At 42.9% G+C, this 16,761-nt stretch overlaps 1 protein-coding gene across 1 annotated transcript in view; it reads right to left on the bottom strand.

Moving 5' to 3' along the window:
• Kiaa0319 (KIAA0319 ortholog) overlaps positions 1-16,761 on the bottom strand; it is a 67,811-nt gene that overhangs the window by 4,396 nt on the left and 46,654 nt on the right. The window contains exons 12-21 of the mRNA XM_070024457.1: positions 16,388-16,511; positions 15,036-15,168; positions 14,011-14,159; positions 11,441-11,592; positions 9,474-9,612; positions 8,501-8,660; positions 4,755-4,897; positions 2,673-2,795; positions 1,118-1,208; positions 358-449 (exon numbers count right to left, since the gene is read on the bottom strand). Coding sequence (XP_069880558.1) covers positions 358-449; positions 1,118-1,208; positions 2,673-2,795; positions 4,755-4,897; positions 8,501-8,660; positions 9,474-9,612; positions 11,441-11,592; positions 14,011-14,159; positions 15,036-15,168; positions 16,388-16,511 — 1,306 coding nt within the window. The remainder of the gene's footprint in view (positions 1-357; positions 450-1,117; positions 1,209-2,672; positions 2,796-4,754; positions 4,898-8,500; positions 8,661-9,473; positions 9,613-11,440; positions 11,593-14,010; positions 14,160-15,035; positions 15,169-16,387; positions 16,512-16,761) is intronic.

The following is a 16,761-nucleotide window of genomic DNA, read 5'->3' as shown; positions in this document are numbered from 1 at the left end:
AGTGGGAGAGGGAAAGAGGAGGATTCAAATAATATTGAAACGTATGGCTCGAAGCATGAAGTCAGCAGATGAAACTGTGAAGCAATGGGATGAAAAGCAAGACTGAGGGAAGGCAGCAGATGAGGTTAATTTGACTAAATTATAATACATGCACATGAAAAGTGCATCTCACCTTAGTGAGTCTCCTTTGTATAATTAATACACACTAAAAAAATGAAAATAAAGAAATCACAGATTGGCAGCCTCACTCTTCCTGACTTCAGCTTGTTCTTCCTTTTGCCCAACTTAACTCTCAGACCAATACCTGGGGTTAAAGGATTTTGAAGCCGCAGGAAATTGTCTTGGAGACCATCCTACCGTATTTGGGCCTCAGTTCCATTCTTTCCTGTTCATCCATGTTGTCTAGGATGGTGTACTTTGTTTTCTTCCTTATTTTTGTCCTTTTCCGTCTGAAAGAAACAACAAATTACTCAACTCAGATTCAAAGAGTGGCAATTGGTATCCAGGATTTAAAAATATATGGAAAGCCCAGTACCAGAGGCTTATGCCTGTAACCTAGCTACTTAGGAGGCTGAGACATGAGAATTGCAGTTTGTAGGCAGCCCAGGCAACGAAGTGTGTGAGACTCTTCTCTCTAACCACCAAAAAAACAAAGTAGAGCTATGGCTCAAGTGGTAGAATGCCAGCCTTGAATAAAATAGTTCAGGGACAGGGCTGGGAAGGTGGCTCAGTGATAGAGTGCTTGGCTTGCATGTATAAGGCCCTGGGTTCGATTCCTCAGCACCACATAAGCAGAAAAACCTGGAAGTGGCGCTGTGGCTCAAGTGGTAGAGTGCTAGCCTTGAGCTGAAGAGCTGAGGGAAAGTGCCCAGGCCCAGTTCAGGCCCTACAACCGACCAAAAAAAAACAAAAACAAAGTTCAGGGACAGCCTCAAGTTCAAGTCCTAGGATGCATACACACACACACACACACACACACACACACACACACTCACACACACACACACACACACACACACACACACACACAGAGTCAATTGAACCATTCAGCACTTTAACAAACCCACACAAACAGCACTTGAGCTTCATCCACACAGATAAATAAGCACACAGGTACCTTTTACAGCAACAGATGCAAAGCCACATCAGCCCCCCAGTGCCCGCTATCACAGTGAGCACCAGCGCTGACACGTAGAATACACTCCACTCTAAATAGTAAATAAATGAAAAGAACGAGAGAGGCAGAGAGAATTCAATTATTATAGCATTTCCAAAATGACTTTGCAAACAAGTTACAGTGAATATTACTGTGTCCATCCAAGAAAGGCCAGGTGTGGCGTTGAAGCAATAGAGCACAGCCAAACAATAATAGAGCGACTAGAACAAGCCCAGGCAGTTTTCATGTAACCCATTTGGCTCAGGGAGCTCATGGAGCACAGAGCTCACACTTGACTCGGGACAAAAGGCTGAGAAATGATGAGAGCACAGGTTTCATGCTAACTAGACCCTACTCTAAAATTAGTGACGTGGATCCATTAAGGAATTACTGTCTCCCACATCTGCATATATTCATCCAAGATCCTGTGAATCACATACACTTGCCAGTTCCTGTGTGGTCGTGATAAAACAAATTAAGTGTCTGTGTGGCTCCTTGTGCCATGCAGACTCTTTTCAGAGCCAGAGAGCAACTGGGAAACAGCTTTGCCCTTCATTCCTTCCTTCCACATCCTTGCAAAAAGTGAAAATAACTTGGCCACAGCAACTTGGGAACATAGAGGCCAATGGAGCAGACACAATGTTCAAATTATTAGACATTCCTGCAATGCTGACCCAAAGACTGGCTGTTTGCAAACCTGTATGTACTATTTTTTTTGGTTGCTTGTGGGGCTTGAACTCAGGATCTGGGTGCTGTTGCTGAGCTTTTTGCTCAAGGCTAATGCCCTACTACTTGAGCCATAGCTCCATTTCTGCCTATTGTTTTAGTGTTTAATTGGAAATAAGAGTCTCATGGACTTTCCTGCTGGGGCTGGCTTCAAACTGTGATCCTCAAATCTCAACCTTCTGAGTAGCTAGGATTATAGGCATGAGCCACCAGCACCAACCATCTATTATGCGGGGACAGTGGGCTCTTAGCATTTTTTCTAATTATGCCCATTTGGATCCCGTGATGATAAGTTTACCCCTGGATGTTTACCTCTGACATTAAGGTATAGGTTTGGTGGTGGTGGTGGTGGTGGCGGTTTTCCCTAAAAGAGACTTAAGGGCAACAATGTGGCCTGCCAAGACCATGGCTGCAGTGGTTGGCACCTGCCTGGAAGGTGGGATGAGGTTTCTTCTTTGTCAGATTCTTGCAGGTTCACAGCAGGGACATACCACAATGAGATAAAGCAAGGCAGGGGCAATCTGCAAATGTGCCTTGCAGCCCAATCAGTTCTTCATGTGAAACAGCAACAATAGTAAGCACAATCACTCTGCACAGGGATTTTCCTCGCTGGCAAGTTTGACTTACCACACTCCCGAAGGTTGATTGGAGAGGAGCTGAACCCACCACACCACGCGATTGGACTTGTGGTGAGAGAGGGCTTGCTTCAGTGTTCACAGACAGGCATTGTCGGATATGCAAGAGCCTGCTGCCTGGAAACTCCTTGCCCCAAACCGCCACCCAAACTCACCACAGTTACTCTCCCCATCCCAGATGTAGCGTTGAATAAGATTCTCCATCCACAGCTGAGAGCAAATGCAGCGCTTTGTGATGGGGTCACAGTGACCATGGCCAGAACATTCAAGAAGGCAACCTGTGAAAAGATGTGTGAGACTGAGGTTACCACAGAGAAAACGCTCTGGTTCCCACTTCCAAATCCTCCATAAAGAAGGTCCTGACTAGATGCATGATGTACAATTAATAATTTTTTTCATGGTGTTGGGATCTGTTATCCAAGCATCTCAGGAGGCTGAGATCTAAGGACTGAGGTCCGAAGCCAGCCTGATTAGAAAAGTCCGTAAGGGGGAGGGGGGAGGCTGGGAAGGGATGTGAAGGGTAAACAAAGGAGGAGGCTGCAATGCTTGGCAAGAAATGTACGCATTATCCTGCCCGTGTAATTGTAACCCCTCTGTACAGTATGTTCACAAATAAAATAAAATTTAAAAAAAAAAAAGAAAAGTCCGTAAGACTTGTATCTCCAATTAACCAGAAGAAAGCTAGAAGTAGAGCTGTGGATCAAGTGGTATACTTCCTAGCCTTGAGGGGAAAAAGTCAAGCAAGTACATGAGGTCTTGAGTTCAAGTCCCAGTACCAGGGGGGGAAAAACCTCAAATTTATAGAACCATCTGGCTTCAGAAAATAAATTCCAAGGGTGTGTCTAGTGAAAATAATTGGAAAAAATGAGCAAAGATTTATTTACATTATAGCATCTTTTAAAATCAATCTTAAAGCACAAGTAGAGGAGTGATCGTATAATTGCAGAACATATCCTGGGAGGAATACAATGCAGCCATAAAGTCACTGAAAAGAAACTTCAAAAGGGTGGGGGGGGTGGGAAAGTAAGGGGGGGGAAGAGGATGGGAAGGGATGGGAAGGGGAAACAAAGGAGGAGGCTACAATGCTTGATAAGAAATGTACTCATTATCTTGCCCATGTAATTGTACCCCTCTGTACAATATTTTCACAAAAAAAAGAAACTTCAAAAGCTTTGAGAAAAATAATCATAATATGATTTGAAGTTAAAAAGCACATTAACAGGAAGTGGCACTGTAGCTCAAGTGGTAGAGCGCTCGCCTTGAGCTGAAGAGCTGAGGGACAGCGCCCAGGCCCAGAGTTCAAGCCCCACGACCGACAAAAAAAAAAAAAAAAAGCACATTAACAATATATCAAAGCATCCTGATTGCTTTATATTTCCTACAGATGAGATAACTGGAAAGAAATGAATCAGAATATTAACCAGAGTTATCTTTGGATGATTCTACAATCTACAGGATTATTTTCCTCTTGTGCCTTTCTAGATAGTCCAAATTTCCTACAGAAAGTGAAGTATTATTATTATTATTATTATTTTAGTCTTGGGGCTTGAACTCAGGGCCTGGGCACTGTCCCAGAGCTTCTTTTGCTCAAGGCTAGCACTCTACCACTTGAGCCACAGTGCCACTTTTAGCTTTTTCAGTTTATGTGATACTGAAGAATAGAACCCAGGGCTTCAGGTATGCTAGGCAAGCACTCTACTACTAGGCCACATTCCCAGCAGTATTACCTTTATAGCTAGAAGTGACCTAAAAATTTAATTTGCTCCATTAAAACTGAGAAAGTCAATTGCAAGTGAACATATATCTGAAACAAATGAAATTTCACTGCCCAGCTTACTATCTTTTCCCTTATAGTGCTTGGTGGAATGATTGTGTCAACAAAACATGACTTGTGAGAGTGCACATGACCATGGAACTCTGAGCCAGTTAAGGATCCCCTAAGGTGCAGCTAGCCAGGAGTTGAGAAAACTGGAAGGATATAACCTACCTTAAAATTTCAAATTTTTATTTTCAAATCTCGGAAAAAAAAATTGACCATGACCAGTTACTGTTTCCTGCCAAGACCAAGTAGGTGGCACATGTATGTGGCAGCAAACTTATGGAGATATCAAAGCTCAACAAGATCCCAGATGGTAAAGTTTAAAAATGCTCCCCTATCACTCTTCTTTCTGAGCCTATAAAATGTACCCACGATGGGAAGTCTCCGCTTCTTTGAGAAGATTCCTTAGAAGACAGACCTGCTGTGTCGATCCTCAAGACCTTGAAAAGCAAGAAATCTGCCTTCTCCTTGGAAAGACGCCTGTGCAGATTTCGAGCTACATCTGTGGCTGGGAGAACTTTAAAAGGTGGCCCACTCTGTACGTAAAACACAATGGCGGTGCTGCAGAGGAAGCCAGAGAGGACAAGGCGTGGTCAGGCAGTGACAATGTGACAGGCTCCCTAGCCACCAGACCCCCCCACCCCTGAGGTTGCCAGGTAGACTCCTACCACTCCGTGACTGAGCAAGGCCCCAGGGGCCATGTCTGTGGGTCATTTATGAATGTGTTTCTAGTCTTAAATAAAGACCCCCAAGGACAGCTGATAATAGAACTTTGGGAAAAGATGCAGAAGGTCTGCAGGTGAAGATATACTATGCACAACATGGTGACGTGCAGATGTTCTTTTTCTCACTTCCTTTCTTTTTTTCTTTTCTTCCATTCTTTCTACTATTAAGCTATACCCTAAGCCCTCTTTTTTTTAAATTGTATTAGGGATTGTAACTAGAGATTTGTGCATGTTGGGCAAGCACTCTACCATTGAGCTATATCCTGAGCCCTACTTCCTTTTTTTAATTTGAGGCTTGAACACAAAGCCTGGGCACTGTCCCTGAGCTTTTGTGCTCAAGGCTAGTGCTCCTACTTTAAGCCACAGCTCCACTTCTGGTTTTTCAGTGGTTAATTGGAGATAAAAGTCTCATAGGCTTTCCTGCCAGGGCTGGCTTGAACTGTAATCCTCAGATCTCAGTCTCCTCAGTAGACAGGATTACAAGTATGAGCCATCAGCATCTTTATTATTAACATGCATTTTGTGCATTTAAATTTGACTAATCTGGAATATGTGCTTGTCTGTGGCTAGTATCTTGAAGGCATGTTTTTAAATTTCATCTGTGTATAGCATGAATTGTATGTAATTTCTTTTTATTGATAATAATCTATTATATGAATACATCACATGTTTAACCCACTCATCAACTGACAGTCATTTAAAAGGTCTCTATTTCAGGTCTATTATGAATATGTACTATGAATATCCATATTCATGGTTTTGTGCAGACAGAAGTTTTTCTTGGTTTCTCTTGGGTAATTTCCCAGAAGTGGAATTAGTGCATCATATGGTAACTCTGTGTTTAGTATTTTGAGGAGCTGCCAAATTTTTCCACAGTGATGCAGTATTTTACATTCCTTTTCTTTCTTTTTTTATTTTTAGGTCCAAGACTAGGACTTGAACTGGATACCTGCCACTTTCACTCATTGGCTAATGCTCTACCAATTGAGCCATACTGCCACCCCAATGTTATCCATTCCCACCAGAAACACATAGGTGTTCTGGTGTGTCCACCAACACCTGCTTTGCCTTGGCTTTGAATGACAGCCACTTGAGAGTGTGGGAATCAGGATTTCAATGTGTTTTTGTGTATGTGCTGATACTAAGGCTTGAACTCAGGGCCTGGGCACTGTCCTTTTCCTTTTTCACTCAAGGCTGGAACTCTACCACTTGATCCATACTTCTACTTTGAGTTTTTGCTGGTTTTTGGAGAGTCTCATGGACTCTTCTGCCTGGGCTGGCTTTGAACCATGATCCTCAGGTCTCAGCCTCTTGAGTAGCTAGGATTACAGGCATGATCTACCTGTTCTGCCTGGCTTCTCAGTGTGGTTCTGATTCACATTTCCCTAATGGCTAATAATGAGGAGCCTCTTTTCTGGTGCTTCTTGATAGTCATTTATCTCCTTTGCGAAAGTATCTATTCTAATCTGCACGCCTTTCCTAGGGCTGCTATAAACAAGTACTACAAATTATGGCTTAAAACAATTGAAATCTCTTCTCTCACAGTTCCTGAATCTAGAAGTCTAAAACCAAAGGGTCAACAGGGCCATGAAGCATCTGCTGGTGCTGGCAAAGAGTCTCCAGGTCCTTCTCTTAACTTCTACTTGCTGGTGATCCTCAGGATTCCTCGGCTGAAATACAAATCCCTCTAGTTTTTGTCCTGTCCCTGTGTGTCCCTCTGTCTCTCTCCTGTCCTCTTCTTCTAAGGATGCCAAGTAGATCAAGGGCCCACTCCCCCAGTATGACTTTATCTAAACCAGCAGCATTCACAAGGATTCTATTTCTAAATAAAGTCACATACACATGCATTTAAATTTGAATATATCATTTTAGAAATGAATTTAACCTACAAGTGTTTTTTTTTTTTTTTTATGAAAGAGAGCTGGATTTTGTCAAATGCTTCCAGGCCCACATTCTGGATTTGTAGTTTATTATACTTATTCCTGATAATCTGTGGAAACAGTCACACTCATAGATTAAGTCCTACATGGTCATGGTGTGTAATACAACATGTGCTAGCCTTAGACGGCAAGTACCTGTAATGGGATTTGCATCCATAGTAGTAATGGATGTTACGCTACAGTTCTCTAGTTCAACATCAGGATAAAAGGGGCCTCCCAGGATGGGAAATATTTAAGAAAAGTTCATGAAGCACTGTGTTAATTCTTTAAACATTTTATAGAACTTATCAGTGAAAGTATCTGGCTTTGGGCTTTAGAGAAAAAAAGTAATCCTAATACAATCTCTTTACTTTTACAGATCTACTCATATATTTTTTTATTTCTTCTTGATGAGTTTTCATTATTCATGTCTTTTAAGGAATTCATAACTTTCATCTGCTCCAAGGATGGAAAGCATCCAATACCAAGGCCATAGAGGGCCCTTCAATCATTAGGTACATGAGGGGCCAGACAATGTAGAGAAAGGCTGATCCGTTTTGTGGCTTTGTCAAAGAAACAACTTTTAGTTTTCTTGATTTTCAGGCATGTCTTTGATTAAGGAATGTCTTTTATATTTTGTAAATAAGAGATGATTAAGTCATGTCTTTTATATTTTGTAAATAAAAGACATGTATAATCAATTTTAGAAAGATTTCCATAAAAATAGTTAGAGGGTTAGGAGTATAATTCAACAGTAAAGCACTTGCCTAGCATGCACAAGACCCTACAGTTGATCCTCAGCCTTTGTTATGAATAGTAGGTTTTCTCTCCTATTTTTTTCCTTCTCCCATCCCACTCAGTCGGAAAAGTGTTTTAAAATAAACTCAGTTAAGTGTAAACATCTCATAAGAATTAAAGCGTGCCAGGCGCTAGTGGCTTACACCTGTAATCCTAGCTACTCAGGAAGCTGAGATCTGAGGATCACGGTTCAAAGCCAAGCTAGGCAGGAAAGTCTATGAGACTCTTATCTCCAATTAACCACTAGAAAACTGGAAGTGGCACTGTGGCTCAAGTGGTAGAGTGGTTGCCTTGAGCTGAAGAGTTCAGGGACAGTGCCCAGGCCCAGAGTTCAAGCCCCATGACCGACAAAAGGGGGAAAAAAGAATTAAAGCATAAGGTTCAGTCTCATATTCTCTCATAAGTCAGTAAATGGGAATCAGTGATCATTTCTAAGGGCCTCATCCCCAGTGATAAAGCCCAGCATGAGAAAAGCCCCATGTCATTTATATGCCCTCTGAAAATACCAGATCTAAAAATCGTAGCTCTCTCTGCTCTATTCTTTAACTCCATTAAACATTTACTGAGACCTGAGGAAAAGACTAGAAACATCTTACTCTGCCCTTTGAGAAGAAAAGAATATCTCGATAGAAAAAAGATGTGCACAAAGATACAGATGAGCAGAAGATGAGCCTCTTTCTATAGGGCTGAAAAGAGAGAAGAGCTGGGCATGTAGCTCATACCTGAGATCTGAGTAGGCCTGGATTTTCTGAACCTTAATGTCGGTGTCCAGCACATTCAGTAGCATTGCCAGCTGCCTCACCAGGGTGTCCTTCTGCTGCTCTGTCAGCTGCTCAGTGCCAACCTGAAGGATCAGTTCCACTTGTCCACCCTTCTTAGGGTCTGGGGGAAGAGAAGAGAAGAGATTTCCACATGGAGATCACAGGCTTAACAGTATAAGAAGAAAGGCTGGTATCAGGGTTTTCAAAATCATTCTTGTGGTTCACACCTGTAATTCTAGCTACTCAATCTGAGGTGCAAAGTTGGAAGCCAGCCTGGGAAAGAAAAGTCCATGAGACTCTTACCTCCAACTAAACAGAAGTGGAGCTGTGGCTCAAGTAGTAGGGTACTAGCCTTGAGCAAGAAAAAAAGGCTCTAAGAGACTATATATACCAAGGCCCTGAACTCAAGAACCAGTACTAGCACAGGAGTGCATGCACGCACGCACACACACACACACACACACACACACACACACACACACACACACAAATATACACACTCTCCACTCATGTAATTTATATATTTGTCTCTTAGGATTCAGATAAATTTTTCTAAACAGAAGTTACCATCTACTTTTCCCTCTATTTTATCCCAGGTTGTCTAAATGTTTTTTTTCCAGAAGACAAATCAAGTGAACCTACTTAGCCTATGGGCTAACTTGAAACTTCGAGGTATCACTCTGGTCCTCACTGGAACTGTCTCCCTTACAGCAGTTCCTGTATCCAAGCCATTGTGTCTACTTCTCCGAAGTCTTTCAAGACAATCACTATTCTCCTTAACCAGTTTTGAGGCAGGGGCAATATACCACAAAGTTCTAGAACATTCTTCAAAGTGGGCCCTGGTATGAACAGAAGGAAGCCAGCCATGATGGGCCTCTACACTGAGTTTCATCTGGCCAGAAGCCCTGGTCAACTTGGCAGGGAATGAACACACCTGGCCGCACTTCCACGGTGGCCTTGTCAGTGTCCGAGGCCCCCTGACTGTCGGTGACTCTCAAGTGGAAAGTGTAGATGCCCTCCACCAAATTTGTGAGCTGTAGCGCCACACTGTGGTCAGAGCCATCAATGACATCCTGTAAAATAATGTGATTTACAGGACAGCTGTCAATCTCAAGTCCCAAGTGTTGAGCTTCTGTTGATCCCAAACCTCAGCCAGTATCCTATCTTTTCCTATATGGATGACTTCATAAAAACAACGAAGAAGGAAACTGGAAGGAGGGGCACTGATGTTCTGATTAACCCTTTGTATCTCTTCCCCATCAAGCACTGAGGGCACAAAGTTCTCAGAGGGCACTGAGAACTGAGTTTCCCAAGCACTTGCTAGGAATTACCAAATGATTTAGTTCATCCAGCAGAAGGAAAGAAGATTGACTTTCCTCAGCTCAAAGCATGGGGTCTCATGTGTTGTTCACCTTGAAATGACCTCAGAGCCTGGGGACATCACTGTTCCCTGGTATGCACTTGTAAATGGGAAAGGATGGCAACCAAAAAAAAAAAGAGAGTTTTGAACATAGACCCCTTGCAATTATGCGAAGAAGCTAACCTACCATTGAGAGGAACTGAGCTAATTTTAAAATTGCCTTGAAAAGTATGGAACATTCTCAGTTCCTTCCCTGTAATCACTCCTTTGGTACATCTTCAAGAGTATATTTGCAGAACTTAGCAACAGCAGACGATGTACCTAAATTTATATCTTAAGAGATAGAGTGATCTACTAGGGTAAATGTACCTTCCAGAAGCTAAAACCCTACATTTGTTTGATTTGATTAAAGTTGAGTTAGGGGGCTGGGAAGGTAGCTCAGTGGTAGAGTGCTTGCCTTGCATGCATGAGGCCCTGGGTTCGATTCCTCAGTGCCACATAAGCAGAAAAAGCTGGAAGTGACACTGTGGCTCAAGTGTAGAGCACTAGCCTTGAGCTGAAGAGCTGAGGGACAGCACCCAGGCCAAATTTAGGCCCCACCAAAAAAAAAAGTTGAGTTAGATCTGGGCCCCCAGTGGCTAATGCCTGTAATCTTAGCTACTCAGGAGGCTAAGCTCTGAGAATCATGATTCAAAGCCAGACTTGGCCAAAAGAAGGAGGAGGAGGAGGAGGAGGAAGGAAGGAATCTGTGAGACTCTTCTATCTAAGTAACACATAAAAAGCCAGAGGTGGAGCTATGGTTCAACTGGTAGAACGACAGCCTTGAGCATAAAAAACTCAGGGAGACTATCCTTTCCCTGAGTTCAAACCCAGGACTGGGGCACACAAATAATCAACTTAGACCAAAATAGGAATAACAGGGAAGCTGAGAGTAGAATGATTCCACTCAAGATTTGACTTCAAAGTCCCTATGGTTTGCTACCCCATCAGACATCAGATCAGGGAGAAGCCAGAAAGGACTTTGTTTAAATGTAACAACAGCCTACTGCCTCCAGCCCTCAGAACATATGAAAGAAGAAGCATGGCATCTTATTGGAGAAAATGAGAAAACAGAGCTTTGCTGTGTATCGAACTGTTTCCTAAGAGAATTCATACATTGGTACCCTAACCCTCAATGTGACTGGACCTAAAGATAGGAACTGTAAGGCTTTAACTAACATTAAATGAGGTCATTAGGATAGGGGTCCCTATTTAACAAGATTAGTGTCCTTCTAAAGAGATATAGAGCTAGTGCCCTACCCCTGCCACCTCGTCTCTCTCCCTTGCCATGTTAGAACACAGAGAGAAGGAGACATCTGCAAGCCAGGAAGAGAGACCTCATGAGAAACTGGGTTAGCTAGCACTTTGATCTTTTCTTCCCAGGCTCCAGAAATGTGAGAAAATAAAGACACCCAGTCTGTGGTACTTTTGTTTTTGCAGCCCATCCTGACTCATTCAGATGCACTACAACTCTCCAAGGGACAATTCCTTTAAGTACTTACTCCTGCTGCTGGACTCTGACCATCCCGGATCCACAGATAGGATACAATTCCTTGGTCATCAGTAGACCTTGAACCATCCAAAGTAATGGAATTATTGGGGAGCACAAGAACATGTCTGCCACCAGCCTGGGCTCGGGGAGGACTGTTATTTTCTAAGTCAAATACAGCAAGAATAAAAGCAAAGAAATGGATTTAAACCTCTGGTAATATAGAAAGTATATTATAAAAAATATCCCATATCTTGCAGATTTATAGAATTTAAATATTCAAAAGGCATTATTTGATGCTCCACATATAAAATAGTATATAAACTTTCTTAGAGCTCTGTGCCTACCTGTTTATTATTTGAGAGGAAAAAATATAGAATAGATAGCAGGCTGGACATTGGAGACTTAATGTGAGGGATTTTTTTCTCCTAAAAAAATGGAAATAATCTTATGTTCAGCATTTAGAAAGTGAAGATATTTTGATTTAAAATCAAGTGGTAGAGCACTTGCCTAGTATGAACAAGGCTCTGAATGTAATTCCCAGCTCTGCCCAAATAATAAGATAAAATAAATAAAAGTAAAATAAAAATATACATTTTTCTTATGAGTCCATGCCATCTGGCTCAAGAAATATTTTTATTGCCAGGCGCCAGTGGCTCACGCCTATAATACTAGCTACTCAAGAGGCTGAGATCTGAGGATTACAGTTCAAAGCTAGCCTGGGCAAGAAAGTCCATGAGACTCTTATCTCCAATAAACCACTAGAAAACTGGACGTGGTGCTGTGGCTCAAGTGGTAGAGCGCTAGCCTTGAGCTAAAGAGCTGAGGGACAGTGCCCAGGCCCAGAGTTCAAGCCCCATAACCGACCAAATATATATATATTTTTTCTAATATTTTCAAATTGGTAAAGAAGAAGAAGAATAGACTCACTAATAATGACTAGGTATTGGTTATAAATGAGGCAATGTGAATGTTCTTCCTGACTTAAGGTCCTCAGGAAAGAAGGGCCATGGACAGCCAGCAAAGCTGGGGTATGGGGGGAGATCATAATAAAGCACAGTTCAAATTTGGAGATGAGGTTATTCTGAAGAAGACTCTGCTTTTTCATGTGAGGCTCAGGATCCAATATGCCCTTTACAACAGAAAATGGGGGTAAGAACAGCCAAATCTGGATTTGTGGGAGTCACAACCCACTGATCACTAGAAACTACTATCCTGAAAAAAGAGACAACAGATACCACGCTTCCCTGTTTCATTGGGTTGGAGGTATAGCTCAGTGATAGAATGTTTGCCTACCATGTAAAATGGCCTGGGCTCAATCCCCAGCACTGGGGAAACAAGTCATTTCAATACCACAATCTCTTTTGGAGGGCTTGGTTAGAGGAGGTCTGGTGTTAAAGAAGGTTAATTCTGCCTTGCATAAAGGTAAAGGCCAGAAAGAACAGAAATAAAACAGCCCTAAAATCTTTCTGTTTAAAATGATATCTAGATTCCACATAGGCCCACAACTAGAAAATCATATCCTTCTATGTTGGTTGCTGATGTGCTCTTAAACTCCAGTCATGGGGCTCCCCTGGAACCTCACAAACTCTATTGCTACAAATGCAACATGTCCAGTTCTGAATTTATTCCTCAAACTTACCATCTGGGATGAAATTTCAAACCATTGCTCCATCACCCACCCATATGCTGGGATCAGACTTTCAATGTCACCTTAGAGACCACTTTTCTTACCCTCCAGATCCATTAAGTTTCTAATTCCTAAGAACAGAGGCTCTCAGCTATTTTTCCCATCTACGCCTTTTCTCCTCAAATGGGGCTCCTGTCATCTCTCATCTAAACCATTACAAATACTTTGTATTCTCCCTGCTTTCAGACTCTCTTCTTATCAACTGACTCTTCTTTCTTTTTTCCCTTCCTCCTCCTCCTTCATTCTTTCCTTTTCCTTTCTTCCTTTCTCTTTTCTCTTTCCCTTCTTTCTTTTTCCCTTCCTCCCTCCCTCTGTCCTTCTCTCCCTCTCACCCTGCCTTTCTTTTTCTTTCAGTGCTAAGGATCAAATCCAGGGACTCATACATGCTAAGCACATGCTAACGTGCTAACTATACCCAAACCCAACTATGCTATAATTTTGATTGGCTGATTGATATATGTGGATATATATGCAGATGTGTGTTCACAATCAAGTTGGAAAACTGATAAGTAGTCAAGAACCCAAAGGAATACTACGTTAGTCTGCATCACAAATTTCACACAGAGAAAATATATAGAACATGAACACACTACTACTCTTGTGTTTCCAAGGAAGAGAGAAAGCAAAGGTGCCATTTAGACACAGGGCTTTAAGGCACTCACAGGACAATGAGTGCCTTAAAGGATGCACTTCACAAGCATGAAGAAATGCAATTTCCTTGCACAAGGAGACTGGGTAATTGCTAGTATGAGCAGAATACTGGCTTCTCTGGACAAAGGCAGAGTTTTGCATCTGCTATGAGCAAATACGCAAACACTAGCATCTCACAATACTCCTGGTCCAGCATGAGGGAATGGCAGGTCCAGTCTCTCCAGCACAATCTGTCCACTCACCCTTCTTCACTGCCACAGTCAGGGTGGATGTGCTGCTCAGGCCTTGCTGGTCTTTCACTGTTAAACGGAAGTGGTGCGTACCCACCTGAAGACCAGTTACAGTGGCTACAGCTCTGTCGGCATCTTCCATCTCCACTGCACTTGGGCCTCTGCAAAATGTGAAAGTGGTTGACAGAGAGTTATTCACATGTGTGGTGGAAGGGAGTATGCTGGGCTTGAACTCAGGGCCTTGGGCTCTAGTTCAGCTTTTTCACTCAAGGCTGACACTCTACCACTTGAGCCATGCCTCCAGTTCCTGCACTGATTATTTTTGAGATGAGATCTTACTTCCGACCCTAGCATATGCTTGGACTTCAATCCTCCCTCTTTTGCTTCCTGCCATACCTGGGATAACAAGCACATACCACCATACACAGCTTCTTCTGTCGAGATGGAATCTTGTGGATGTTTCTGATCAGGCTAGCCCTAGCCCTGGAAATATGAATCTCCTGATCTCAGCACCCCACAGAGTTAAGATGACAGGCATGGGCCACCATATCCAGGTATTGGTTAAGAAGAAGGGGGTTTCCAATGATTGCCAATACTGGCCTGAAACCGTGATCCTCATATTCTCAGCCTCCCAAGTGCTCTGATCATGGAGTCAGCACACACAAATCATGCTTACTATATTCTTCTATCAATAATACCCATTTGTTTTTGTTTTTTTTGGGTCCGGTCATGGGGCCTGAACTCTGGGCCTGGGCGCTGTCCCTCAGCTCTTCAGCTCAACGCTAGCGTCTACCACTTGAGCCACAGTGCCACTTGTGGCCTTTCCTGCTTATGTGTTGCTGAGAAATCAAACCCAGGGCCTCAGGCATGCAAGGCAAGCACTCTACCCCTGAGCCACCTTCCCAGCCCTGTTTTTTTTTTTTTATCCCAATTCCTCAACAAGCTCAAGCTAAACTGGTAATGTAGATCATCCAGAAAAGACATAATATCACTCAGGCATGGTCCATGGTGGTGAAGATAGAAGCTGGGTATCCTACCTGACATGCTCCCAGCGGTAGAGGACAATGCCATGGTCATCACTGCTCCTGCTACCATCCAGGGTGGCACTTTCCACGGGGAAGACCAGCTCCTTATCTGGGCCAACCACAGCTATTGGAGGCCTGTTGTTTTCTAGAATTACAGAAACAATGTGAAAAAGTATCTTTTTTTATTAAATATGCAACCACTTGATTTCTTGGCATATTCAAATTACTCATGCTCAAGGTCCTAGGGCATGCAGTGTCCTTTGGGTATCAGAAGTATGTGGTAAGCTTTATGGTAGAAGAGGTGCAAGGAAATGCACACTGCAGGCACCTAGCTGACCCAGGAACTGAACATTGCAGCTTTGAGAATGGGGATTGGGGTAGGAAAAACCATGGCTCAAAGATAGACACATCTTTGACTTCTTTAGAAGACCTTCAAAAGTCATAGATCAAAAGAGAAGGAAAAGGAAGAGAGCAGAGAAGAAAAAGGAAGGGAAGTGGAAGGGGAAAGGGAAGGAGAAAGGAAAGGGAAATGGAGAAGGGAAGGCAAAGCAAGCTGGAAACTTTAGTTCATGCATATAATCCTAACTACTCCAAAGGGTGAGATCTGAGGAGTGTGGTTGGAAGTGAACCTGGGCAGGAAGAGAAAGGTCCAGGAAACTCTTTTCTCTGATTAACCATCAAAAAGCTAGAAGTGGAAGTGTGGCTCACGTGTTAGAGTGACAACCTTAAACAGAAAAGCTAAAGGACAGTCTCCTGGCACTGAGTTCAAGCCCCAGTTACCAGCAGGGGGAAAAAATCAAGAAGGGAAGAAATGAGGGAGGGAGTGGGGAAGAGAGTTAAAAAGCCTCAGAGAGGGCTGGGAAAGTGGCTCAGTGGTAGAGTGCTTGCCTTGTATGCATGAGGCCTTGGGTTCAATTCCTCAGCACCACGTAAGCAGAAAAAGCCGAAGTGGTAGAACGCTAGCCTTGAGCTGAAGAGCTGAGGGACAGTGCAGGCCCAGGGTCCAAGCCCCATGACCAACAACAACAACACAACAACAAAGGCTCAGAGACCCAGCCCTCTGGCAGTCCTCTGGGGTTCTCTGCAACAGGGTACAACCCAGGCGGGAGTGACCATGTAGCAAATCAGAGATGTACTAATTTAGTCCTTCATAGCAAGGTTTAGAGACAGTCAAGACAAGATTCATAATTTTTTTTAAAGGGGGGGTGGGTTGTATGCAGTGTCACCTCCCACAGCTCCAATTTCCTTACAGCTCAGAGATTCAGAGATATTGCCAATAAATTGGACATAGCCAAAGCTCAAAAGCACACTATCATTTCCGCTCTCTCATCTCCGGGGTCAAGTCTCATTTCCATCTCACCTACCAGGTTGGACAATCACAGTGACCAGAGCCACGGACTGCTGTCCTGAAGAGTCTGTCACCATCAGCTGAAATGTATATTCTCCTTCCTGCATTGCAGACAAATGGAGGTAGGGAGTCTGTGCTCCCTAATAACAGGAAATATAAAAATGAAAATGGAAAGGCAATATTAAAGAAGCACAAGATAGTATGATACAATACAGAGATATATATTAACCCAGAGATCTCAGATATCCTGCTTAAAATGAAACATGGAAACCAAAAACAGAAAGCCGAGTGACAGCAAAAGACCCTGAAGAAGAGTGCTCCCCAAGGGCTCATAGCCCTTCTGAAGTTCCATAAATGCAGTCTATCATTTTTAATTCACCATCATTGCAA

This window comes from Dipodomys merriami, unplaced genomic scaffold (genome assembly GCF_024711535.1).
Source record: "Dipodomys merriami isolate MVZ:Mamm:240054 unplaced genomic scaffold, mDipMer1.0.p SCAF_16, whole genome shotgun sequence".
NCBI classification, from domain to species: domain Eukaryota; kingdom Metazoa; phylum Chordata; class Mammalia; order Rodentia; family Heteromyidae; genus Dipodomys; species Dipodomys merriami.
The sequence above is the reverse complement of the archived record's forward strand: the minus strand, read 5'-3'. Positions and strand labels throughout refer to the sequence as shown.